The 26,706-nt window shown below is 57.2% G+C and overlaps 1 protein-coding gene across 3 annotated transcripts in view; it reads right to left on the bottom strand.

The window, feature by feature from the left end:
* LOC112126013 (UPF0577 protein KIAA1324) overlaps positions 1-25,653 on the bottom strand; it is a 55,351-nt gene extending 29,698 nt beyond the window's left edge. The window contains exons 1-13 of one of the 3 annotated variants that reach the window (XM_024224399.2): positions 25,478-25,653; positions 20,430-20,577; positions 18,713-18,793; positions 18,025-18,130; positions 17,787-17,936; positions 16,339-16,427; positions 9,785-9,962; positions 8,912-9,040; positions 7,326-7,416; positions 6,253-6,358; positions 4,841-4,978; positions 4,119-4,373; positions 1,748-1,921 (exon numbers count right to left, since the gene is read on the bottom strand). In XM_024224399.2, the coding sequence (XP_024080167.2) occupies positions 1,748-1,921; positions 4,119-4,373; positions 4,841-4,978; positions 6,253-6,358; positions 7,326-7,416; positions 8,912-9,040; positions 9,785-9,962; positions 16,339-16,427; positions 17,787-17,936; positions 18,025-18,130; positions 18,713-18,793; positions 20,430-20,577; positions 25,478-25,638 (1,806 nt within the window). In that variant the 5' untranslated portion in view covers positions 25,639-25,653. The remainder of the gene's footprint in view (positions 1-1,747; positions 1,922-4,118; positions 4,374-4,840; positions 4,979-6,252; positions 6,359-7,325; positions 7,417-8,911; positions 9,041-9,784; positions 9,963-16,338; positions 16,428-17,786; positions 17,937-18,024; positions 18,131-18,712; positions 18,794-20,429; positions 20,578-25,477) is intronic. The other 2 variants (XM_026663061.1, XM_026663062.1) reach the window with 2 other exon arrangements.
* Between the last annotated feature and the right edge of the window lie 1,053 nt (positions 25,654-26,706).

The following is a 26,706-nucleotide window of genomic DNA, read 5'->3' as shown; positions in this document are numbered from 1 at the left end:
GCCTTCCCCAAACTCCCCCACCACATTCTTCGTGTGTTCCCGGTTCCTTCACGCCTAAGGACTGGTTTCCCAATGAAAGATGGAGGTAGGAGAGCCCTATCTGCAAGACTGCTCCTCATTGTCATATCCTGTTTGACCAAAATTTTGTGTTTTATCCGGTTATTAAAAACTTAAGTCTTTGAAATAAAATGAGTCGTTATTTGTGACATACATACATCGCTAGGTGCTAACATTGAAATACAGAGGCTAGCGGTAGCATGTGATATGCTCATGTGCCCCTGGACTCCATCTTGGGCCAGTAACTTTACACCCACCATGGTTGTGGGCTTTGTTTGGGACAGCAAGTTTCTATGTACATGGCAGAGGATATAAAAGACCCCTGAGACATCTCCATTTTGCCTCTTTCCTGCTCCAATTCTCTGGACTGTGGATTTACAACTCCAAGGAGCATTTTGAACTGAGGGGACCTTCCAATCTCTTGCAAGTTACCAGAGAGACTTTACAAGCCGGCCGGCAGTTCCATCACTGCTATAAACCTGATATAAGGACTTTGCAAACATTTGTATGTATATGATTTATTAACCATTTATAGCTCTCCTTTTCTTAATAAACCTCTAGTTAGTGTACTAAGGATTGGCTGACAGTGTGATATCTGGGTAAGATCTGAGATACATATTGATCGGAGGGTAAGTGTCTGATCCTTTGGGATTAGTAGAACCTCACAGATGGTGAATTGGGTTTTCAGTAACCTGTTTGTCAGGACGGGCACCAAGGGCTGGAATGCTAAAGGGGACGGTGTTTGGCTTCTGGTTAACCAGTGTGGCGCCACAGAAGCTCTTTTGTTACTGTCCTGATGCATCTAACTATAGAAATAGGCACCAGTTTGGGGGATTGTCTGCTCTGCTTCTTGCAGTCTGCCCTGAGTGTGGCCCATCGCAGGCACCCAGTCACAGTGTGGAGAAAGTGAATAAGGAAGTGTTCTTTACCCCTTCTCATAACACACGAACTAGGGGTCACCCAATGACATTAATAGGCAGCAGGTTTAAAACAAACAAAAGGAAGTATTTCTTCATACAATGTGTAGTCAACCTGTGGAACTCTTTGCCAGAGGATGTTGTGAAGGCCAAGACTATAACAGGGTTCAAAAAAGAACAAGAAATTCATGGAGGATAGGTCCATCAATGGCTATTAGCCAGGATGTGCAGGGATGCAGCACCACCCTCTGGGTGTCCCTAAACCTCTGACTGTCAGAAGCTGGGAGTGGACGACAGGGGATGAATCATTCAATGATTTCCTGTTCTGTTCATTCCCTCTGGGACATTGGTCAGAAGACAGGATCCTGGGCTAGACGGACCATTGGTCTGACCCAATCTGGCCGTTCTTATGTTCTTATCTAAATGCACGACACCTTGATGCTTGTGGTCATTAAAGATCCTATGGCACTTTCCATAGGAATTTGGGTGTTACCACTGGTGCCCTGGCCTAATGCCAGTGGGGCAACCGCCGACTGCCAACGTACCATGCCACCTTTGGCGCATCGTCAGCCCTGCAGAATAACACTAGATGCATCAACGCGAGTGGTAAGTCAGTGCAGATCTCAACACCATTCCCATTCTTGCTGGTGGTGCCAATACAGAAGCAGACAAAAGCAGCCAGGTTTAGCACCGGCATTGGCTGAAATCCCAGCCTCAGCCGCCCCAGGCTGCGGGGGTCAGCAGAGGATACAGGAACGCCCCCGTGCACTCACGTGGTTCCCACACAGGCTGATGCTGAAGTGATGGAAATATTTCAGCCCCTTGGAGGTGAAGCTTGGCCCGCCTGCGAAGGATGTGCTGTTGGCCAGCGCTGAGAAGTCGTACTCCAGGGTCCTGCCGTCCTTGTCAAGCGAGAAGCGGCAGTCATTGTAGCACAGCAAATGGATCTGGGGGGAGGAACGTCCCAGTCAGCCAGTACGAGCCCTTCCAGAGCGTGCTGAACAGCTGCTGCTGGCTCAGGGACACTAAAAAAAAATGGCCTCTGGATGGGCTGTATTTTAAGGCAGCAGTGTCCCTGACACATGGAAGGACATGGGCATTTCTACAGGGATCTCAAGTAATTTACCTGGCCCCTGTCACTGTGTTATGTGGCAGATCAGAATCTGCCCCGTATTCACCCTCCGGGCAGGGCCATTATCCCATTTCACAGACTGAGGAACAGAGACCAAGGTCATCCAGGGAGCCTAAGCAGAGCAGGGGACTGACCCCAAGTGTCCCCCAGCCCGGGCTAGCGCACTCAGCACTGGGCCACCCTTGCTGTGGGCATGCTGTCCGTGTTGCCCCACGTGCCATGAAGGTTCGGTGGCAATGAAAGTTTTATCTAGGGATGTGCACACTGGCCTTGTGTCATTCTGAGCCCGGAATTCCACCCCCACTCCAATGTTACAGGATCTAAGCTAAAGGCAGGAAAAACTGGGGGCGGAGGGGAGAGAAAAAAAGATTCTAAGGAAATAAGTCTCGGGAGGCCCATTCTGCTGGGAATTCTATCAGTTCCACACTAGGATAAGTCTTGAAGTCAACAGTTGCTGGATTTGTCAATGTAACTCCCGGCAGAATCTGGCCATGTACAGGACAATTGGAGCATGGTCAGCACGAATGATACGGGCAGACCAGGCCTTGGAGACCCTGTGTGGTGACCCAGGCAGAAGACTGCCTTAGCACTTCTGGTACCACAGAACATACTGTGACAGACCCAGACCAGTGGGGTACAGGAGTCTGGTAGAGGGCAAATATACTGGTCACTGGATGAGTAGTTTTCTGTTCCCTGAGTGACCAGAGCAGGGGCTGCACTAGAGTAATCAGGAACCTGCTAGAACCAGTTAAGGCAGGCAGACTAATTAGGACACCTGGAGCCAATTAAGAAGAAACTGCTAGAATCAATTAAGGCAGGCTAATCAGGGCACCTGGGCTTTAAAAAGGAGCTCACTTCAGTTTGTGATGAGAGTGTGAGGAGCTGGGAGCAAGAGGCGTGAGGAGCTGAGAGTGAGAGGGTGTGCTGCTGGAGGACCGAGGAGCACAAGCGTTATCAGACACCAGGAGGAAGGTGAGACTAAGGAAGGTGTTTGGAGGAGGCCATGGGGAAGTAGCCCAGGGAGTTGTAGCTGTCATGCAGCTGTTACAGGAGGCACTATAGACAGCTGCAGTCCACAGGGCCCTGGGCTGGAACCCGGAGTAGAGGGCGGGCCCGGGTTCCCTCCCAAACCTCCCACTTGACCTGGACTGTGGGTTCTTCCTGAGGGGAAGGTCTCTGGGCTGTTCCCCAACCCACATGGTGAATCTTTGAGGCAAGAAAATCCGCCAATAAGCACAGGACCCACCAAGATAGAGGAGGAACTTTGTCACAATACATGTCAAGCAGCCTCAGAAAAAAATCCCCTTTGCATTCACTATAGGCCCAGCCCTGCCCGTCTGCTACTGACGGGCGGGCCGCCAACTGCGTGGCAGCCTGGATTCTGCACAGGAGAGTGGAACTTGAACTCGGGATCACACTTTACAAACCCGTCAGCCCAGCAGGAAAGAGACTTGCACTGGTTCGGGGACCTCACCCTATGGCTGGGGAGGTCTGCAACACGTGCACTGCCAGGAGGTGCAGTCACTGCGAGTTTGAACAGAGAAAGGGGAGCTCTCCCTTACCAGGACCATAGGCGCCAACTTCTCCTGGCGCCAGTGGGTGCTCGACCCCCCCCAGCGCCAGCCCTGTCCGACTCCACCCTTGTCACGCCCCCATTCCAACCGCTTTCCCCAAAGTCCCCGCCCCAAGTCCGCCCCCGGGGTGGGGCCGGGAGCTTGGCTGCTGGTGGGTGCTGAGCACCCACCAATTTTTCCCCCATGGGTGCTCCAGCCCCAGAGCACCCATGGAGTCGGCACCTATGCCAGGGACCAGGCCTGTATCCTGCAGTCAGATCCAGGCAAGCCGGTCAATCTGCCCACATGATGTCACTGGAGGTAAGAGGCTGCTCACACACACCAGGCTGCAGGATCAGCCTGCTCAGGATGGGGCTGACTCAGCGTGGGTGTTTGTGCAGCACCTGGTGCACCAGCCCCACATCATCATGGGTAAGAGGGAGGAAGAGGGGACAACACCTTGTTGCTCTTTGTGCCGGGGCCACAGGGGATGCAGGCCTGACTGCCATAGGGCTGGTGGGCTTTCAGGTAAGTGCTGGGTGCGCACGGGTGGCAGGCGCCGGAGGCTCGGTCAATGTAGTTCCCAGGCGGGCAGGAGGTGCAGGAGCCCGAGGACTCCAGGGCGCAGAGCCGGCAGTAAGAGGCCACCCCATCCATCACATTGGTCACGTTGATTGAGTAGAGCTTGGCGACGTCGTTCGTGTACTTTCTTCCCTGAAATAGAGGGAGCCCCGTGAACCCCTGGCACCCACAGCGCTGCCCCAGGGCGTGCCAGGAACGCAGAGATTGTCCTGGGACTGCGTGGTAGGAACATGAAGGGACATTTCCCGGCTCCCTACCTTGGGGCCTGGCCCCCGGCCCGCAGTGTCTGAACCCCTCGCAAGCAGGGACGTGGTGACCCTGGGAGGGAGGGTGGAGCTACCGTCCCCGCTGCGCAGACGGGAGCTCAGGCAGAGATGCTAAGGGACTTGCCCAAGGTCTCACCGGGACAGAGGGAGGAACTGAAGCTGGGGTCTCTCGAGCCCCAGGCCTGTGCCCTGCCCACAGCTGCCCAGCCTCTGCTGAAGGGACACTGCTAACCGGAATTGATTGCAAGGAAATCCCAGGTTCTGGCATGGACAGATGGTCTCCAGGACAGGAGAGGAGCCAGGAGCTTTGGGACTGGGCCGCTGCCCTCTTACCGCCTCGTGATATGCTGTCCGCTGGAAGGCCCAGGTGAAGCTCATTGTGGCGTTCTTTTCAATTATGTATGTGTAGGACTGTTTCTCTTTGGAGCCGTTCCAGGTCTCCACAGGCGTGTTGGTCCGTGAGTTCACGCCCTGCCATGGGGTGGGAAGACAAAAGGGGCTGGTCAGCAGGCACCAGAGTGGTCACTTCTACCCAGAAGGGTTTTATTACCCAGATCCCCAAGTCCCCTCCGGCTGCCGGCCCTCATGACGCAAATCCTCCTGGGTCACAGCCCAGCCGGGCTGCAGCTTTCAAAGCACCTCAGAGACATCTGCTGTTAGGTTCCAGCTCCAAAAGCCACTTGGGCGCTCAGCTTTTGCAGCTGGAATTCAGAGCGAGTCACTCAGGTGCTGTGACTCCCGGGCCGTTTGGGTGGCGCAGTTGGACGCCCACTGGGCACCGACCCAGCCATGACTTGTGAATTGCCCACGAGACGTTCCTGAGTTAGTGCTCGCTCTAGAAAAGCTTCCAGCCATCCAATCAGGGCAGAAGTGATGCCAGGCATCTCAGGAGACCAATCAGAGAACAGGAGGGATGCACACCACGCGGCCAGTGTGAACCATTTGCACATAGTAATTCAACCATCTCTCACTTTTATCCATTCAAGATGGAGAACCCCCCAACCACAGCTGAAGCTCCCGTCCTTTCCCCTCGTGGAAGGGATCATGTTGTGCATGTAGCTGGTTAGAAGCCTCATCCCTGATACCCAGACCCTGCTAATCTCACCCGACCTCTCTGCCAGGACGTGACGGCCACTCCCAGGACCGGGTTGAGAGGGGAGACGGCGCTCAGCGGGCACACATCGCAATGCAGATGGATGGTGCTGGCTGGCAGACCGGTGGGCAGCAGGGGACATGGCAGTGAGGGCAGGACACTGAGGCACAGGAGTGGTGGGTTGCAGCAGCTGGGAGGGAGACCTCAGCATGCCAGGGCGGCAAGGAGAGTAGCGTGCTGGGTGGAGGGGTGTGCACAGTGGGGCGAGGTGTGGGCACTCAGAGATGCCCCTCTCCAGGGGTCATTCGTCCAGCCCCTTTGGGGACAGGACTTTTCAGGGTTAAGGGAATTCAGAGCTGCAGGGAAGTGCTTGAGTGACAGCCCTGGAGACAGACGGCCCCTAACCCAGAGCGGGTACAGCATTGGCAGCGTCTGGGCAAGCTTCTCCCACAACCCATCAACCGGCCTTTGGCCCCTGCTCACCGGGCTGGACTCGACTCAGAGACCTGAAAGCTGCATGTTTGCCCCCAAGACAGCCCACAGCACTTCGTAGGGGGCGAGACGGGGCAGGGGAGGCCCCTCACACAGGCGGCAGAGAGAGCGTTGATTTGTGGGAATGGAACTAGCGCAGGAAGCAGCCAAGCTGACCTACCACCATGAAGTACAGCTCGCAGTTCACGCTGCAGACGGTCTCAAAGACAAAGGTGATTCTTGCCACCTCTTTGTTCTCGACGTCCTCCAGCACGGACTGTGGGGGCCTGCGAACACAGAGCAGATCCCAGGCTGCGTCAGGCACCGGCGAGGACTGAGAGAGTGCTTGGGTGTGCAGCGCTGACCCGCCAGGTCAGGGTGACCGGCGCTGGGAGGCAGGTTCTGCTCAGTGACCCCGCTGAGTGGGTTTACTCCAGTTTTACCCCAGTGATGGAGTTTGGGCCTCAGTATGCGTGTCTGAGACCAAACCAGAGACCTGGCCCGTAGGAGCAGCCAGAGCAGGGATTGCTGCATGGAGAGGGGGAAAATGGGCCTATCCCCCAGCACCCTCCTGGGCCAGATACTGTGCAGGGGAGACACCCCGCCTATGGGGCTCCAGGACCCAGGGGTGCCCACCCCTCCCCTGACCATGTGGCCTTGGGAAAAACCGCAGGACGGAGCCAGCCAGAGGGGGGCTGGAGCCACGGCCAAAGCAGGGTCCTTCCTACAACTCTGACTAGGCATTCCCTGCCCTGGGCTGATGGGCACGAATAGCCAATCCCCTCCCTCAGCTTCACTCCACTCCTGCCTCTGCCCCCCGGCTCTGCTGCCCTGCCCCCACTTCCCTTCCACATCCCTCTCCCTGTCATTTATCCCCTCCTAACTAAACCCACCTCCCACAAAGTCCTGGCACCAACCCGGCTGTCCAGTTCTCCCCTCCCTCCCCCTGGTCTGTCTGGTCTGGTCAGACCGTGAGATCTTAGGGACTGTCTGTACAGCCCCTGGCACGACAAGGCCTAGTCCTGGCCAGCCCATAGGCACTGCTGGAACGAGCATGATTAATAACACCAGCTTCCTGCGCTGGGAGCAAGGGCAGCCCTTCCAACTGAGCTCATCTGTGCACTGAGGTGTAGCACCTGCCCACGGGGCAGTGACCCGCTGAAATCTGTCCTGTGGAGCACTGACCCCTGCGGCTTTCTGGGGCCTGGAATCCCAGGCGCAGTGAGGCCAGAGGCAGGTCACCCCAGCTCTCACCTGAACCCAGGAACGACCATTGTCAGGATCATGAAGTCGTTGTCGGAGGCGCCTGCTGCTGTATATATGTAGTCACCAGCCACCTCCCACCCTGGAACAGCAGAGGCCAAGAGTCAGAACCAGTCACAGCCTCTCAGGACTTCCAGGGCACAACCACCACCAGGACAGTGTCGCAGGGACAAAGGGCATTTACGGGGCAGATCAAGATGGAGGGCGTCACACCCCATCTGGTGCTTTGTGCGGTCACTTCCCCCTGGGCAGAGGGGTGGAGTGCTGCCCCCGGTGGGGAGGGCGACAGGAGAATTCTCATCTGCCCCCCCTCCCTGGGCACCTTTGTGCCCCCTGATGGGTTTTAGCCAGTGGCTTTGGTGGGAGCCACATCGGGTACTGGCAGAGCGTGGGCGAGTCGCAAGGCCGGCTTTAGGAAGTGCGGGGCCCGATTCGAACAGTTTCGACGGGGCCCCGACAGGGATGACTAAAAAAAAAAAAAAACACGTAAAAAAAACACATGGGGCTTGTACTCACCGGGCCGCGCTCCTAGTCTTTGGCGGTGGGTCCTTCACGCGCTCCAGGTCTTCAGTGGCACTGAAGGACCCGCCGCCAAAGTGCCACCAAAGACCCGGAACGCCGCTGGGTGAGTAAAAATTAAAAAGGCGCCTCTAGCCAAGGAAGGGATTCTCTGCCACTTGCCCCCCACTCTGGGTGGCCCTGCCACTGGGCGCGGGGCCCTCTTAGGCGCGGGGCCCGATTCGGGGGAATTGGTGGAATTGGCCTAAAGCCGGCCCTGGCGAGTCGCCCTCCACTGCCTGGCTGCTGCTTCGGGTTTGTTGCATTGCTTTAGTGTTGCTGGCACCCACCAGTGCCACCCTCTGGTGTGGGGGCACCAAGGAGCCTGTACTGACACGGCTAGTCCCGGACGACAGGGGGAACCGTGCGAGGGATGGTACCAGGATAACTATCACAGGGACAAGCACCCCCTGCCCGGCCGGAGCCCCGAGACCCCCCTCTCCCCCCCCCGCGGCCGGAGGAGCCCCAGGCTGGCCAAAGCTCTGAGCCCTCCACACCTGCCCGGAGGAGTCCAGGGCCAGCTGCAGTCGCGCCGCGTCTCCCCTCCCCAGACCCCAAGCTGCCCGGAGAAAAGCGTCTCAGATTCTTCTCCGGAAGAAGCTTTTGCTATGCCCCATGCAGGTTCTGGGGCGGCTGAGGCGGCGTATTTGCTACTCAGCTTCCTGGGTTCATCAGTATTCTCTCTGGAGTCCAGGGAGACTACTAATGAATCCCGGAAGCTGAATAGCACATACCATCTCCTCAGTCGCCCGGGAACCTGCATGGGGCATAATAAAACAAAACTTCCCCCCAAAACCAAGCAACCATGTGTCTGGCTGCAGCAGCAGAGCCTCCCCTGGCCTATTATACCCGCCGTCCGTGCCACTGGGACAAAAACCTGGGTGCAGAGCTGCCCACTCGAGGGCCATCTTCATCCTGAGAGCTAACCGAGCCCCCGCAGCTGCAGCGTCTCCTGCATCAGGGGAAGCACGGCCAGCCCCCTGTGGAAAGCACACTGGTAAACGCCCCCGCACAGGTACCTGCCATCCCTTTATATTCAAAGTTGATTCCGCTAAGGACGGTCGTCTCCATGTTAGCCGGCAGGGTGTTCCACCACTTGTACTCGAAGCCCAGCGCCGGCTCGGTCCCAGCAGCACAGCTGATGCAGCCTGGGAGCAGAGGGAAACCATGTTACTCTAGTGCAGCTTTGGAAGTGGGTGGAGAGTGCTGCGCTTTGGCCATGGATTCCACGCAGCAGGAGCAGGGAGGTGCAGTCTCCAGCGGTCTCACTCCCAGTCCGTGGAAGGGGCCAACTTCCAGGGCATGCTGCCTCCCTAGCTGTGTGTGCAATCCATGGGGACACATGGCGGGACGCACACATGGAACGAGCAGAGGAGGATGGTCAGAGGGGGACGCCAAGGAACAGGATCCAATGGCCGGAAGCTGAAGCTAGAGAAGCTCAGGCAGAGATAAGGGGCAGATTTTAAGTGAGGGCAATTACTCAATGGAATGGTTAAGGGATGGGGTGGATTCTCCAGGACGGGATGGGGTGTCTCTTTCTCAAATCCAGCCTCTGGCTCAACCACAAGCTAAGAGTGAGATGCGGGCGTCCCTAGTTCTCTGCCCTGTGCGAGGCAGGAGAGCCAAATGCTCCTTCTTGCCTGACAACACGCCGAGGGGACGGCCGGGGGTTCTGCCCCTTTCTGTGCAGGGAGCTAGCCAGGCCTACCCTCCCATTTAGCAACATGGGAAAGGCTGGGCTGGTGACTCACCCCAGGTCGAGAACTCAAACCTGCCCTGATTCCCTGGCCCACGGAGCATGGCTAACGGGGAGAAAACCCAGGCTGTGCCTTGCTGGGAGAGCCGAGCTCCAGTCCCGCTGGACTCAGCCGACATAGACAGGGTGGCATTACCGGAGCCGTTGGAGTACGAGCCGGATGGGCAGGGCTCACAGGCGCTGGAGTTGGTTTTGAAGAACCCAGGGTTGCAGGGCGGGCACTTGGTTTTCACCCCTGAGGGGGGCAGTTGCATGGCTGTAGGCAGATCCTCGCTGCAGGATTTTGGTTCTGCCCACTTAAACATTAACTGAGTCTGGAAGAGCACAGAAAGCAGGTGAGAGTGGGCATGGCCCAGCCTGGGCCTGGCAGGGACACTTGGCAGCTGGTGTGAGCTTGGTGGGGAGACAGAAAACGAATCACCTCCACAAGGAGACGCTGTTGTACATGGGACCCACCCCCAGCAGTGTGCAATAACAGCCATCACAGCTGGGCTGAGTAAGGTCCCACAGGGGCTCCCTGCAGCGGGTAACACCAGAGGAGATTCCTGGCTGGGAACGTGTCCCACGTGGGAGTGGGCAGGGTGGTCAGCATGTACACATTCCCAACTGCTACTCTGCACCCTGCTCAGCACGCTCCCTGGGGAGGCGAGTGGAGATTTCTTCTTAACCAGAAACCACCCTGATCCTGAAGGGAAGCCCCCCGACCCCACCGCAGGCTGGCAGGCAGCAGAGCCAGCTGCTGACAGGATGCAGGAGCTGTCGTGCCAAGGCTTTGCAGTTCTACGCCCCTTTCACTGGAGGATCTCCAGACTTCATGCAAAGTTGTTAACCGACCCTCACCATGGGCCTGGGAAGCGCATTGCACCCAGCTGAGGGTTTTCCCAAGCCACATGGCAAGGCAGAGCAGAGCTCGGACCAGGAGCCAGCAGTGCAGACTCCTAGAGCCCTGCTCCCACCCCCAGGACTGTGCATTGGGATGTAAAGGGGCAGGGCTTTAAACAGAGCCAGGGAGCTTGATCCTTGGCTGCTGGGAGCTGGTGGGGCAAAGGAAGGCAGAGCAGCCTTCACAACTGGGCTTTGGCTGCTCTTGCTTATGCTGCATCTCTCCTCTACACACCATTCTGCCAGCCCAGGATTCCCATAGCACATGGCACATTCCAGTCTGTCTCCCCCAGTCCCCGCCATGCCGCCAGGAACACCAGACTCCCTTTGGGCTGAGGATCTGGTGCCATTTTTAACACGAATGCTCCCAAGGGGATGAGGTGAGAAGTGCTACGTTGGACCTGTCCCTGACCTGGGGAGATGGCTCAGTGCTCAGGGCACCCGCCCAGCACCCGAGAGACGTGGGATCATTACCCAGCTCCACCAGAGACTCCTGAGTGACAGGTCACTTCGGCCCTCGGGGCCCAGCTGTACGTGGGAGAACAGCCTTGCCCTGCCCCCCAGGGGCGTGCAGGGAGACATGTGGCAAGACTGGGAGTTGCTCAGACCCGGCAGTGCCTGAGAGCGCTGGGCAGCGGCTGAGCTCCTGGCAATCGCTCAGGTTTGTGTTGTTATCAAGCGCCACACCGGACCCTTGATTGCAAACGTGCATTTCCAGAGAACAAACGAAAACGAATGGAGAAGAGACTCCATTTCCCACTGGCCGTACTCAGGAGCAGGGTGTGCTGGCGGGTACTGATCCAGGCAGCACCACTACGCCGCAGTCATACTGGGCTCTAGCCTGGATGCAGGTACTCACACAGGTGCCTTCCCAAGTCTAGCTCACTCCCTGTGACGAAGTGGGACTGTTCTTAATGTTTTCCTCAGTTTCCCCTATGCAGTTCTTAAGTATCTAGGTGGTGGGATAAGGGTGTATGGTTGCTGCAGAGCAAAGGGCCAGTGTACATAAATGCCTGACACTCTGTCTCCTAGCAACTGATGGCCTGGGCCCCTCCTCTGCAAAGGTGCCAACTGAAGGTGTTGGAGACAAAGGGATCAGGTGACCTCCTGGCCTGGGAAAGAGACAAAGCCCAGAGAAGGAGGGGCTGGACAGGAGTTTGAAGTTAGCTGGGGACTGGAAGGGAGGGCAGACAGGGGTCTGCCTCGCTGGGCCCCAGAATGGACCCGGCGGAGGGGTCCCGTTCGCTGACCTACAAGCTCTGTTTTAGGCTGTGTTCCTGTCGTCTAATAAACCTGTTTTACTGGCTGGCCGAGAGTCACGTCTGACTGCGAAGTGGGGGGTGCAGAACGCTTTGGCTTCCCCAGGACCCCGCCTGGGCGGACTCGCTCTGGGAAGCGCACGGAGGGACATATGCTGAATGCTCCCAGGAGAGACCCAGGAGGTGAAGCCGTGTGAGCTTCTTGCCCTGAAGACGGTCTGCTCTGAGGGAGAGGAGGCTCCCCAAAGTCCTGACTGGCTTTGTTGGGAGCAGTTCCAGAGCATCACCTGGGGACTCCGTGACAACTGGTGGCAGAGATGGGATGTACTGCACCCTGTGAATGGTGCTTCTTGCAGTAAGTGACTGGGGAGCAGTAAAACAGGGGGGATACCAAGGACCAGGCGTGCTGAAGGCTCAGAGAGGGACGGTTTCAGGGGGCGATTAACCCCTAGGAGTGCGTGACCAGTGAGAAGGACTTTTGCTGTAACAGGGTTCCCCTGGGGATTGCAGTGAGCAGTCCCAGGGGCGGAGGAGTCTGAAGCTCAACCCTGGCAAAGAGGTGGTGACCAGGAGAAGGGCTGGCACACTAGGGGTTCTTCCTGGAAACCGTGGGGGAGCTGAGAGCACACGGGCCTGTGAGTCCAAAGCAACTTTGGAACAGCGGAGTGATGGCCTATCACCATCTCCTCAAGAAGGACATTGTGATCCTGTGCAAAAAGAGAGGGTTACGCATTGGGAAGTTCACCAAGGCCCAGTTAATCGTGCAGCTGGAGGATGAGGACTGCTCTAAGGAGCAGATTCCTGACCCAGACGTGGCTACAAGAGGATCTGGGAGCAGCTGGAGCAGTAGCCAGGCATCCCCAAGTCTGGTCCCCAACCAGACGGGGGTCTTCACGATCGGGTTCCCCATCACGGGATCAGAGACGGTTGGGACTGGAGCGGAGTCCGAGAGAGCGAGAGGACCGTGAGAGAGAGCAAGAGCCCGAGGAAAAGCTGCAGAAAAAGCAACAGCAGCATGGACTGGCGATGGTGGAGCGGAGAGGCATAGGGGGCTCCCCAGGGGTGAGTGGGGGTAGACCCCAGGCTGCCAGTTCCGCAGGGAGCCTCGACACTAAATTGCTGCCCCTGGTTAAGGAGGGAGGAGATGTGGATGCTCACCACACGGCCTTCACACAGGCTGGTGATTTGAACCAGGGGGACCCTGCGGAAAAGCCCCAATATCTAGCTCCCTTGCTGGGACCCAAGGCCACAGACGCTGTCAGCCAGATGGGTGGGGTGGTGGACAGGCTCCCACTCCTGGCCCCGGCCTATATGTCTGCGTGGAGTATACTGGGCTCAGGCCCCTCGGACCCCCAGTGGGAGCGGAAGGTGATGGTCAGTGAGGGGACATGCCTGGGGTGGCGAGACCCTGGGACAGAGAGAACTGTTCTCGGGCCCCAGGTGGTGCAGCCGCAGATGCTGAGGGGCTGTGTGACCTGGGTGAAGGTCCCAGAGATGAAGTCCCTCACCTTGCCTATGGCCTGGATCCCTGTGCAGACCCAGGAGGATATCAGCTGTGAGGTCCTGTTGGGGGGTGGGGTGGGGGGTGACTGTGTCTCTTTAGGACAGGATCCAGTGAACCAATTGGCTAAGATGGAAATGGTCAGTGAAAATGGAAATGACCTGGCTGGCAGAAAGGAGGGGCTGCTGGGCTCAGAATACCTGCCTACCTATAACCAGACCCCTGGGGCTGAGTGGGATGGAGAGATGCTCCCCGCCCCCCTGCACACCGGAGTTCACACTGGCTCTGATGCTGTAAGGAGAGCAGAGAGCTTGCTGCCTGGCCCCACTGGGACAGCAAGGGCAGCGCTGAGCACGGTGGGAGCTGAGACCCCAGCTGAGTGGGGGGACACCCAGACAGGGCAGGTGGGCTGCCAACCAGGTTTGCCTGGTCCAGACTTGCTGCTGGAAAGTGATTACACAGCAGGGAGGGAGCTAGCAGGGACAGGGCTGGGGGGGGGGGGGGGGGGGGCCCCCGCCCCCCAGCCAGCAGGAGGAAGCAGGTCCCACTCCCCTCCCCAGCAGCTGAATTCCAGACCGAGCTGCAGAGGGATCCCTCCTTGAAGAAGCTGAGGGAACTTTCTGGCCACGGCGCTGCAAACCCCCTTGGGGAAGGCTGCAGGGACAGAGTCCTATGGGAGAAGGGATTCCTGTACCAGGAATGGGCTCCCCAAGGGGAAGTAGAACTGTGGGGAATCGGGAGGCAGCTGGTGATGCCCCAGGAATCCACAGGGTTCTTCCCTTTCGAGCTGCTGTATGGGAGGAAAGTGAGGGGACCCCTGGACCTGAAAAGGGAGGATTGGGAGGAGAAGGGGGAAGCCCCCCTGGTGGATCTCTTCCCTGAGGTGGGAGCCAATCTCCCCATCAGGTGTTCCCCATTCAGAGTCACTGGGAAAGTAGCCCAGAACCTGGAGAGAGAGGTCAAGGACATGCTGGCTTTAGATGTGATCCAGCCGTTCAACAGCCCGTGGGCCTCACCCGTGGGGCTGGTCCCCAAGGAAGACGGGATGATCTGGTTCTGCGGGGACTACTGGAAGCTTAAAGCCATCACAGTGTCCGATGCCTACCCCATGCCTAGGCCTGGGGAGATTCTAGACAAGCTGAGGGGGATGGAGAACTTGGCCCTGGCGTACATCGATGACATGTGTGTCTTTAGCCAGACCTGGGAGGGACATATGTCCCAGGTGAAGAGGGTGCTGGGCTGCCTCAAGGAGGTGGGATTGATGGTGAAATCTGGAAAGTGTAAGGGGACGACGACAGAGGTGTTGTATCTGGGCCACAAGGTGGGGAGCGGTTGCCCAAGCCCAGAGCTGGCCAAGGTCAAGATAGGGGCTCTTAACCAAAAGAGCCCGAATCGCAACCCTCCAGACCAAAGTGCTGGGAGAAGACCCAGTCCCAGTTTGAACCCCAGGGGTATTGGGGTGGCAAAAGGGCACGGGCCACATAAACCTTCCCACATGCGGCCTGCGAGTGCCATCAAGCGCACTCGAACTAAGGGAGTGCATGAAACTGGAAGGGCCTGGTATAACTCTCACCAAGGAATGGGAGAGATGTTGGGGCATCCATGGGAACGTTGGTGGTTCGAACTTCCCTAGGTCACTGGCTGCAGTGACCCCGCTCAGTTCGGTCTCGAAGGGGGGAGAGATGTGACGAAGTGGGACTGTTCTTAATGTTTTCCTCAGTTTCCCCTATGCAGTTCTTAAGTATCTAGGTGGTGGGATAAGGGTGTATGGTTGCTGCAGAGCAAAGGGCCAGTGTCCATAAATGCCCGACACTCTGTCTCCTAGCAACTGATGGCCTGGGCCCCTCCTCTGCAAAGGTGCCAACTGAAGGTGTTGGAGACAAAGGGATCAGGTGACCTCCTGGCCTGGGAAAGAGACAAAGCCCAGAGAAGGAGAGGCTGGACAGGAGTTTGGAGCTAGCTGGGGACTGGAAGGGAGGGCAGACGGGGGTCTGCCTCGCTGGGCCACAGAATGGACCCGACGGAGGGGTCCCGTTCGCTGGACCTACAAGCTCTGTTTTAGGCTGTGTTCCTGTCGTCTAATAAACCTCTGTTTTACTGGCTGGCCGAGAGTCACGTCTGACTGCGAAGTGGGGGGTGCAGAACGCTTTGGCTTCCCCAGGACCCCGCCTGGGCGGACTCGCTGTGGGAAGCGCACGGAGGGACATATGCTGAATGCTCCCTGGAGAGACCCAGGAGGTGAAGCCGTGTGAGCTTCTTGCCCTGAAGACGGTCTGCTCCGAGGGAGAGGAGGCTCCCCAAAGTCCTGACTGGCTTTGTGGGGAGCAGTTCCAGAGCATCGCCCAGGGACTCCGTGACACTCCCCTTCCCTGACAGCCGCCCGCCCGGGCTGTCTCACTTTCGCTACGCCTCTGTATTTAAAGCAGGACAACGGCTGGGAGTACGCAAACCCTAACGGCAGTGTAGAGGAATTGGGTGGTACCCCTTTAAGTACTTAGTGAGTCTTCCAGTGGCCCTTGCTGTGTTCGGCGCACCAGGAGACCCCCGAACCGTTCAGCGTGTCGCAAGGCCCTGTACGCTGCCTACACTTAGTGCCACGGTTGTTCAGACCCACTGCGCCCTTCATATGTAAAAAGACACAACCCTAACCAACGGGCTAGCGGTGGGTTTGCTCCCATGGAGTCAGTCTGCTTTCCCCAGGTTTGGGTGTGAAAGACACACCCAATGGGGGAAGCTGCCCAGCTCTCCGCCGACAGGGCAGGGAAATGGTCAGACCAATCTGAGACAGAGCGCTGCCTGACGCACAAAGCAAACACACGGTGCGCTCTCTGCCCACTGCAGGCTCTTACAGGGTTGAGCGTAACAAAGGCAAGTCAAGGTTTGCAGACAGGAGCATGACTTAAGTAAACTGTGTCCTTTCAATAGCTAATGCCGGTCAATGCTTTGAACATGAACAGAAGAGCACAGTGTTACTGCGGTGCTAAACAATAGAAACTTGTGACTCCCAAAGCAGCCCTGTGACAATAAGGCAGACTGGCCGGCACGTACCTCTCCACTGGCGTCGCAGGCCGTGTGTGTGTAGAAATAATCCTTATCTGTGCAGGGTGGACGAGGTTTGCAAGAGCTAGAGCCTTGGTCTTTGTTGAGAAAGAAAAAGATTGTGGTTAAAACTAAGCAATGAGAGCAGTGCAGCCCACTCAGTCCCAGAAGCACAAGTAGCATGTGCCGCGAGAGAACGATGTTGGCTCTTCCTCAGCATTCACGCCCTCCCATTAGCGTGTCCAGGGTCCCTCACGTGATGTGGGGCTTGTCTATTATGCACAGACTAGCTGCTGCTCGCTGATTAACCCTTCCGGGGTCTAATGGTGCGTATTCCCCCCAAGAGTCACTGGCAGGATGCACTGACTATGTGCTGTATGTTTATCTACCTCAGGTGTCTTCCGGCTCCTATTGCTGGAGTAGCCTTTGGTGTGTTTCTCCTCACATCCCCAGCGAGGCAGGGCAGGGCCGCTATCCCCGTCGGACGGGGGGTGGGGGGAGAGTGACTTTCCCAAGGCCTCTGCCACTGAACTACTGCATGACCTTGGACAGGTCACGTCCCTTTTCCATGCCTCAGTTTCCCCAACTGGGGATACTGATACTGACCTCCTCTGTAAAGTGCTATGAGAGCTAGGGACGGTATTACTGCTGTGACAGGTTCCCGAAGGTGGGACTTTCCTGGGCCTGCTTTCATTTCGATGGGATGCCCCAGAGAAGTCTGCTGGCCTTCGAATGACCTGCTGCGCCACATTCTCCAGAGTCAGAAGTTTCTGGTAAACGCACCATTCCATTGCAGGAATGTTGTAACAAAATCGCTCCCCTTTATAGCAGGCCTGAAAAACTGGAACCTCTGGGGCTCCCCTGCTGGCTCCGGGGCAGCAGGGACAAACTGTTTCCAAGCAAACAGAAGGGGGCTGGGGGGAGATTTTAAACATCTGAGCAGAGTTTTCTTTTGTAAAACCAGACCTGCCCCCCCCCCCCCGGTTTTGACCTGGGCCCCCTTTATCTCCCCCCTTGCCCCCTAGTTTGGGAGAAGGGCAACAGAGGTTCAGTCCCATCTCTCTGTGCAGGGCTCCGTGGTCATCTCTGGGGACGCTGGTGTGGGAACAAGCAGGAAAACCAAAGCAGCCACCTTCACCCTTAGTTTCAACAGCAGTAAGGGGGTGGGGGGAGGGGACAGCAATGCCCGGGGACGAGTCCAGGGTCTAGGTCAGCCTCCCAGGCTCCTGGTGGGCACTGCCGGGGGCGAGACAGGTGCAGCCGGGAGATCCCACAGGTGGGCAGGGAACAGGAAGTGATACACCGATGGCGATGCGCTGGCAGCCCCTGCTGCTCAGGGCGGGTTTGTAGTGGAGTGAGAACAGCACAGCTGAGCCGGGTCACGTCAGAAGGTCCTGGGGTGCCTAATGCAGAAGCTGTGTGTCGGGGTGCAGGCCTGGGAACACACAGCCCATTACCTGAGTAGGTGTCTGGCTCACACCTCTGGCAGGAGGTAGCACCCTTGCTGGAGTAGGAGTTGGCTGGGCACAGCTGGCAGAAGGAAGATCCCGAGGTGGCGGCGTAGGTGCCCGCTTTGCAGGGGAAGCATTCCGAAGTGTAGGCCACCCCTGGGGCAGGAGGGAAGGACACAAATTCAGCTCTGACTGTGGCTGGTGGGGAGTGGCTGGTGCGATCGTGCAGTGGATGAGCGCGTACCTGTGATGCCGACGTTCCGCACCAGCACAGGTTTGGGGACCTTGGACCACACGGAGAAGGCCGTGGTTCTCCAGTACAGCACGTTGTTACCGCGACTCAGTTCCACCTACGAGATTAAACAGAACCCCCTGGGGGTAGGTCAAATCCTGGCAGGAAACGGGATGTTGGTTTGCAGGGTCCAAAGAGGCACTGGCTGACACAGGGATGGAGTGATACCCAGTGGTTAGAGCAGGGACCCAGCTCTGATCTCACTTGGTTTCAGACCGGTGCAGCTCCACCAAGTGCAGGCACTCCTGACTTACAGCAGCGCGGGCAGGGACAGAATCAGAGTCTAGCAGTCCTGCACTCAGCAACAGATCATCTGTCGTCCTGGGCCTTCGAACCAGCTGTGCTGACAGAGGGAGTGCTGGCTGGGACACCGGGGATATCCCCTGTGGCCACGATTTTCTAAGTGACCAGTCACTCTGGGGCACTGAGTGTGACCCCAGCAGCTATTGGTTGGATTTTAACTGATCAACCCCAGGGATGGGGAGGAGGGACCTTTGCCACTCCTCCAGCAGCCCTGGGACACAGGGTTAGCTCACTGGCTGTGAGTGCAGGTGTGGGTCTCCACAGCCTGCCAGCTATGCCCCCAGCCGCGCCACGCTGTGTGGGGAGATGGAGGATCTTGCAGTTGGCTCCTACTTACGTTGTGGGACTCCCATCCCTTCTCCGTGGTTCTCATCCACCGGGACTCCTCCACGGTCGGCTGGCACTGATCGTTCTGAACCTACGGCACATGGAACTCGGGCTGAGGATGCAGTTTCGGCAGGTCAATTCTCAGAGGCATGCTGCTGGGTTCTTAGTGCAGTTTCTCACCCCACTGACTGTTTTTGAAAGGACCCTTCCACTGCCTTCCCAGCCCCCTGCCACAGGGCAAAGCCCTCAAACTGGGCTCTGAGAGATGGGTAACATGCACAAGCCCTAGAGCAGGGGTCGGCAACCTTTCAGAAATGGTGTGCCGAGTCTTCATTTATTCACTCTAATTTAAGGTTTCACGTGCCGGTAATACATTTTAACGTTTTTAGAAGGTCTCTTTCTATAAGTCTAATAATATATAACTAAACTACTGTTGTATGTAAAGTACATAAGGTTTTAAAAATGTTTAAGAAGCTTCATTTAAAATTAAATTAAAATGCACAGCCCCCCGGACCAGTGGCCAGGACCCGGGCAGTGTGAGTGCCACTGAAAATCAGCTCGTGTGCCGCCTTCGGCACACGTACCATAGGTTGCCTACCCCTGCCCTAGAGCATCACACAAAGGACGAACATCAACTGTAGGGACCACCCACAGAGACTACATGTCCTAGCATGCAGTGCTCCACCCAGCAGCTTGAGATGGAGCACTGCATGCTGGGTCCTGGAGTGTTTGCTTATTAACTTGGAGGGCAGCCCACCCACACTTTGGCCATCCTGCCCTCCGGGTCAGTGCAAGCAGGCGGCACTCCCAGCAGTTGGGCACCAAGAGAATCCTGCGGGCAACCTTGAACCACCTCCTGCCGAGCCAGAGGGATGGGCAGGAACCCCTCAATGCACGTTTCCTCTTGGGGCTGTGACAGCAGCTGGACTGTCCCCCACTAGTGGCATCTGAGCCACGTGAGAGGTCAGTAGCCTGCCCCAGCCATAGATAACACAGCTGGGTCGGGTAGCTCAGGCAGCAGAGCAGGGGTGGGCAAACTTTTTGGCCCGAGGGCCACATCGGGGACTAGAAATTGTATGCCAGGCTGTGAATGCTCACAGAATTGGGGTTGGGGTGCGGGAGGGGTTGAGGGCTCTGGTTGGGGGTGCGGGCTCTGGGGTGGGGCTAGGGATGAGGAATTTGGGGTGCAGGAGGGTGCTCTGAGCTGGGACAGGGGTGCAAGTTCTGGCTGGGTTTGTGGGCTCTGGGAGGTTTGGGGTGCAAGAAGGTGCTCTGGGCTGGGATTGAAGGGTTTGGAGAGCAGGGGGGGGTTCAGGGCTGGGGTAGGGCATTGGGGCGTGGGGAGAGGCTTGGGGGTGCAGGCTCCGAGTGGCGCTTGCCTCAAGCGGCTCCCAGAAGCAGTGGCATGTCCCTTCTCCGGCCCCTACGTGGAGGCACAGCCAGGCGGCTCTGCACGCTGCCCCGCCCGCAGGCACCGCCCCTGCAGCTCCCATTGGAACGAGTAAGAGCCGGAGTGGGGCCATGCAGTGGCTTCTGGGAGCTGCATGGTGCGGCTTGCGGGCCGGCTTAGTTTGCCCACCCCTGCAGTAGAGGCTCACGTGTTTAGGTCCCAGGTTCAATCCCTCCTGACCCTCCCAGGGTGTGCATCAGACCAGCCCTTGGAGACTCTGATACGGGAACGTGTCCCGGAGAACTCCAATGAGGAGCAGCAACCCAAGGAGACGTACAAAGAACTCAAAGACGATGCTGCTGTCCGGGTAGATGTACTCGAAGGAGACGGTGCCAGACTGCTTCAGGTTGACAGCGTACATCAGGGTGGCTGTGCACTCGTCTGTGTTGGAGGCAACGTAGTCTCCCAGGGGCACCCAGGTTGAGCTGGAACAGCGAGAACAGCACGGCAATGAGCAGAGCACCGAGGCCAGACGCTGCTCAGGGAAGGGAGAACTACAAGCACAAAGTGAGGAACAGCATCGCTCGCCGGGGGGGGGAGGAGCGACAAGGCCCAGGGGTGAGACATTCCCAGCCTGCCCCGGTGGAGCACACAGGCCAGACTGTGCTCAGTCAGGTCAGTGCAGTCACTGGCATCACCAGGGATTTGCAGATGTGCTCAGAACGGCACAGCTGACTAGAAAGGCCCCGCCCCGAGCACTGTGATCACCGCGCCTTCCCTTAGCGCATCTTCTTCGCTAGCATGTCACATGGCAGGAAAGCAGCATGCTCAGTGACCTTCCTTCCTGCCCCACCGCTGGTCGCTGCTCTGAGCCGAACAGACCGATCCGGCCCTATTGGGAAGAAAGGGATCGAGGCTCTGCAGAGCTGCATCTGTTCTGAGTGCACCCGGAAGTGGGATGAATAATTAAAGTGACGCTAGAAGTAGGTTACATTTGCAAGTTGCATAAACGCTCTCGCTAGTGCCATGTCGCAGTCTTCCAGGGAGAGTGACTCATGAAAAGCCTGTTTTCGATTGAAGCATCTGAGCCTTCTCGGCGCGGGAAGTGATCAAAGGACAGGAGGGAAACGAAGCTGTGCGCGACGGCAGACTGCGAGCAGTGCGAACTCAGCCACAGGGAGGAGACCTAAAACCTGCCTGAGCCCTGTCTACATTCAGAGTTGCCCTAGTTTAACTAACGGCATGTTACTGAACTGCTTCCATGGATGCTCTTAATTAGATTTAAACCAGGCTTAAGTAAATTCTTTGCCAAATTAAGCTAAATCAATGTAAGCCTGGCTTAAATTAGCAGTAATGCAACTGAATATAGACAAGGCCTTAGTTTCCTCCAGCAGCTGCAGTTAGCGATAGTGCTCTCCTTCACCTCCAAAACAGCTGGGTAGGTTGCTGTGGGCTGTTGAACAGCTGCCATGTACCACCCCAGAGGTGGCTGCAGTTCAGTGATGGGAGAACCAATACCTGTGCATCTATCCACCCCCTGTCGCTGGTAAAGCCCTCGGCAGGCTTTCGGAAGCCAGAGGCTATCGCATTCACACTAACAAATGATAATTAGCTACTAGGGCTGGTTGCAGTGACAGGTGCCTTACAATACAGACGCTGTTTCTGATCTAGCACAGAAAGATACCACCAGAGATGATTTAAAATGGCCATCCCTGCATCTGGGCAGGTGCTGCTGAACCCTCCCTGGTCAGAGAGCCGGGGCTGATGTGCCTGCAAGAGTGCCAGGCTTTCTATGTAACTCTGAAGATGGGAGGAGTGGAAGTGGGGGAGGGGCAAGAGGCAGGTCCTAGAAGGTGGCAGGATCCCCAGCCTGGATCAGACCAGGCGCCATCTAGCCCAGTCTGGCGCTAACAGCACCAGCTGCTGCAGAGGAAGGGGCGAGAATCTCAGTGAGTGCCGATGGAATATTGCTCAGAGCCCAGACAGTTGTTGGCCGGTTCATGCCATGATGCGCCAAGGATTATAGCCCTTATCGCATTAACACTTTAGTCTAACTGTGGCTGTTCTTATCCAGAGATGCCTATTCCATTTTTTGAATCCTACTGAGCTCTTAGCCGAACTAATATCATGTGACAGTGAGTTCCACAGGTTACGTATGCACTGGGCAAAAATTGAAGGAAGGGGGCAGTGCAGTGTTGAGCCTGCACAGCTCCAGGGGTGCAGCACACCTGGAGGGATGTTAAGAAAGGGTGAATCTAGACTATCCGAGAAGACTTCCTGATGGCAGGAGGTCACCCAGGGGAAAGGATGGAAGCTCTATAGCTTGGGACATTCAACAGCAGGGTTAGAGAAACCCTGGGAAAGCGTACAGCAGGGAAGGATCTTTCCGGGCTGTGGGCTGGACGCTCTAACGGATCTGTAGCTCCCGACATGCCTCCTCGTGCAACAGGAGAAGCAGCTGGAACCTTTGTGAAACTTCATTAGAGAAGGGACCAGGCTTCCGGGTTGGCTACTCCCTGAACAGCACATCTGTGCTTCAGACACATGGGGGTGAACAGGGGGACCAGAGAGCCATGTGCTGCAGGGTGGGAGCAGCTTGGCTGGTGCAGCTAAGGGCTGGGGGTGGTGACAGGGATCCTGTTGCTTGGTGCCAGAGCCCAGCTAAACATTAGTGCTACATGTGAGGTGTGACGAAGCAGGGGCTTTTCTTGTTGTTTTCACTGGTTTGTTTGCAGAGGGCGTGGGACTCAGTTTTCCTGTGTGTTACTGGTTTAACAAGGTGGTGGGAGAGGGAGTTTGTTGTTACAGAGGGCCAGCGAATGACCTGGAGAATGGATACCCCAGCGACTGGTGCCCGGCCTGGAGAATGGATACCCCAGTGACTGGTAACCTGGTGACCAGCTTAACCCCGAGACAGAGTGGACCCCAAGAAGGGCTGTCGCACTGAAGTGGGTTCCCCCCAGGGACTGTACAGAGCCTGGAGAGAGCACGAGTCCTGTGATCTGTGACATGGGGTCCTTCATGGTCCTCTGGACAGGCAGGGCCGTAGCAACAAAGAACGTGGCCCCCCTCCGAACGGTGGCCCCCTCCGAACATATGTCCGGGCGGAGCCCCTTACAATGCAGAAACTGGAATGCAGTATTTATTTTGCCACTTTTAGGGGCTCCCTTCCTTGCGGGGCCCCCTCCGGTCGGAGGGCACTCGCTACGCCTCTGTGGACAGGCCTGGGCTGGATCAGCTGTGGGTGGGGAGACCCTCCACCGAACACGTGGTACTGACCTTGCCAGTTGGACATGGTGGCTGCTCCACTCTGCCCCACCATGGGAAAGACCCGGTCAGAGGGCACCAGTGGGGAGGGGAACTTGTGGCTACCACTAGCTTTGGCTGGGAGATTGGACCCCACTGCTCAGCTAGTGGATCCTCTCCACTGGCTGCTGCACTCGGTCCCAGGGAGAGGATGCTCCCCGCCCCTGGCGGCAGAGCAGAGGTCTCTGCACTGCTCTGGGCAAAGCGCTGTTCCAGCGGCAGCGGGTCGCAGGGGCAGGGGATCACAGCTCTGCCCCATGGCAGATCCTATGGGGATGTCGTGGGAACAACACCCGGTACGGCAGGCGCGCGATGGCAGTCAACTAAAGGACGGGAGAGAGAGAAAGCAGCAGGCACAAGGCTCCACCTACCTAGCACAGAGCCGCCAACCAGGATGGCCCAGATCTGAGGGTCTGAGCAGTGTGGCAGGGCAGGCTGTCCCATTAGGGGCCAGTAGGCCTGCGGCCAACCAGCCCTATTCAGTTAGCCCTGCCTGGGCTGTAACAGGCTGTGAGGCAGCCTGAGAAGGCAGGGCTAATCGGGTCAGAGGACAGCCTGAAACACCTGGCCCCGTGAAAGGCCGGAGAACTCAGTTGGGAGCCCCATGTAACCTTGAAGGACTGAACAAGGCGGGCGCCGGGCCTGGCAGTGCTGCAGGACTCGGGCTGGAGCAGACTCCTGAGACGTCTCGCGGGAGTGATGTTCATACCGCCGCCCTGCTGGCTACCTACCGCACCTGCAGGGAAGGGCCTGGCCTAACACAGGGCAGAAAGAGGCAGGGAACCGAGGATGAAGAGAAAAATTAGAGCGATCCTTTTAGCCCCAAATGCCCCCTTGGGAGCTAGACGGCAGAGTCTCCCCCAGTGCCAAGGGCCCGGTGAGCACAGCAGCAGGCAGCCTGCACGCAGAGGGACTTCCATGGAGAGGCAGCTCACGCGCAGAGCGCTCCATCCCCATCAGCACTCGGACGCTCCGGCTCTATCGCATGCCTGCCTCTGCTGCCGTCACACTAACATGAGCCCTAACAACTAGGGCTGCCGTCAAATCGTGCCACTGGAGTCTCGCTGCTGTTCTGGGGCAGCGTTAGGGTCACGTTCAGACTATGCCATGCCCTCCTCAGCCTCTGGAGTCTCAAAACACAGCTGCTGAGTCAATCCCCAGTTCCCTTTGGCTCAGGTTCACTCCCTCATGTGCTACTGCTCATGTACAAAACTGATCTGCGTTTCCCTGCTATTCAGCAATAACTGGGTGCACAAAATGTCTAACCCCTAAAGATCTGTTGGGTATAAAATACCAACCCAAATCATAGCCACGAATAGTCCAGTGCATTCAACCCCACTTCTAAACCACTCACAGTGATTTAGATACAAGATGTTCTAGTAATTACATCACACACTTTGGGTGATAATTATTGAAGCCAAATTCCCTCACCCCGGTGTGACTCAGAAGTAACCTCACTGGGCCTGATTCCCCTCACTCCCCCGGTGTAAATCAGGAGTAGCGTCACTGTCAATGGAAAGTACGCAGCTGTGTAGGGCACCAGGAAATTTGGTGCCCTGTGTAGCTGTGTGCTGCTCCAGCCCCTTCTCCGCTTCTTCCCCATGGCCCCCGCCCCTGCTCCGCCCCAGCCCCGCCCCCACTCTCCTGAGGACTGCAGCAGGGCTGGGCTGGCACTCGCCGGCAGCGGGAAGTGTAGCGGCCCAACCCCATCCGCTGGTGAGTGCTGGGGGTTGGTTCCCCCCTGTACTCAAGCCAGCCCCGCCCCCCCGTGCGGAGGCCTGGGGCCAGTCTCCCTCCCCCACAGAGGTCTGGGGCTGTGTAGGGCCCCAGAATAGCTAGGGACGGCCCTGTGTGAGACTGGGCAAGTGAGAGCAGAACCACGCTGATTTGTCCAATTATGGCATAAGCCTGGTTGTCAGGTGCCAGTGGCCTGCAGCTCACACTGACTGCAGCCAGAGGGTGGGGGATCAGCACTCCTGGAAGCCAGGCTCTCCTGCACAAAAGGCCAAGGATGCTGGCTGCAGCCTGGGGCTCCATAAAAGGCGGCCCTGCCCTGGGGTGCAGCAACAACCAACTCACGTGGTGCAGTTCTCCAGGGACTCCAAGACGCTGCTGTCGCTCTCCAGGTTGGTTGCAATGCTGGCGAAGCCGTGGGGCAGCTCATCCCACTCGTCGAAGCGGATGCCAGTGCCCAGGGAATACCTGCCCTCGGCACACGGCTTGCACGACTGGTCCTTCATGTCGAGGAACTGCCCCGCTTTGCAGGAGAAAGCTGTAACACAGAACCCCAGAGAGAGAGCTCAGAGAGAGGTGGACACGGACCGGGGTTTAGCCAACGATCCCCAGCATTTGCATTTCATCTGGAGTGCCAGGATCATAGACTCCCAGCATGGGGCTATAATGTGATTTGTTATCCCCATTTTACAGGCTGTACGTCTGACTGAACTGATACGCAGATCACTTTAAAAACGAGAAGTCCGGTGGCACCTTAAAGGCCAACAGATTTATTTGGGCATAAGCTTTCAAGGGTAAAAACCCACTTCTTCAGATGCAACTTTAAAGCTCACTTTAAAGGGCTCCCCTGCTGCAGTCCTGTCTTCCTAGTCTCCCCCAGGAATGGAAGAGAAGCTGAGTCTTGGTTAATGAATGCCCGTTGCTATCCGCAGACAGGTTCTGTTGGTCCCTTTTAAGGAACTGTGCCATTCCGTAGCTTATGAAACACTGTCTTTCTCTGGAGCCTCTATTACAATAATCACTGGATGGAAAATACTCAACAAACCCCAGATATACAGGATCTGAATCTGCTCTCGCTCACACTGGTGCTACCTCAGTTTAGCTACACTGACCTCATTGGAGTTAGAGGGGAATGGGGCCTCAGGGGGTTACTCCTAATTTACATGAGGAGAATCAGGCCTAATATTTGCTGGCCTGCTGCTCGGGAAGTGAGTGGGAAAGCTCCCCCCCAGTTTCACAGGGAGCAGGAGCAGGCCTGTACCCTTTAATAGCCTGGTGGGCACGTTTCGGAAGCCAGTGGCATAGATGAGATGTGACAAGTGCAGCCTCCCCCAGTCACCGCCTGCGCAGAGAGCACAGGGCAGCTGGGGCAGGCCAGTAGCTTACAGCATTCCGTGCCCTTGATGGGGTCCGGCAGGCCCGTGCAGAGTCCTGGGGTGTGCGGCACGGCCACCCTCCACCGCGAGCCGAGGCTGTCACAAGCCGTGTATTCGTAGTGGTATTCAGACTGGAAGAGAAAGCAAAGAGGTGAGCTAGAGCGAGACCCGCACAGCACCGGCCGTGTGCACTGGGAA

This window comes from Terrapene carolina, unplaced genomic scaffold, assembly GCF_002925995.2.
Source record: "Terrapene carolina triunguis isolate 2854851 unplaced genomic scaffold, T_m_triunguis-2.0 Scaffold32200, whole genome shotgun sequence".
NCBI classification, from domain to species: domain Eukaryota; kingdom Metazoa; phylum Chordata; order Testudines; family Emydidae; genus Terrapene; species Terrapene triunguis.
Note: the sequence above shows the minus strand (reverse complement) of the source record. Positions and strands in the feature narration are given on the sequence as shown.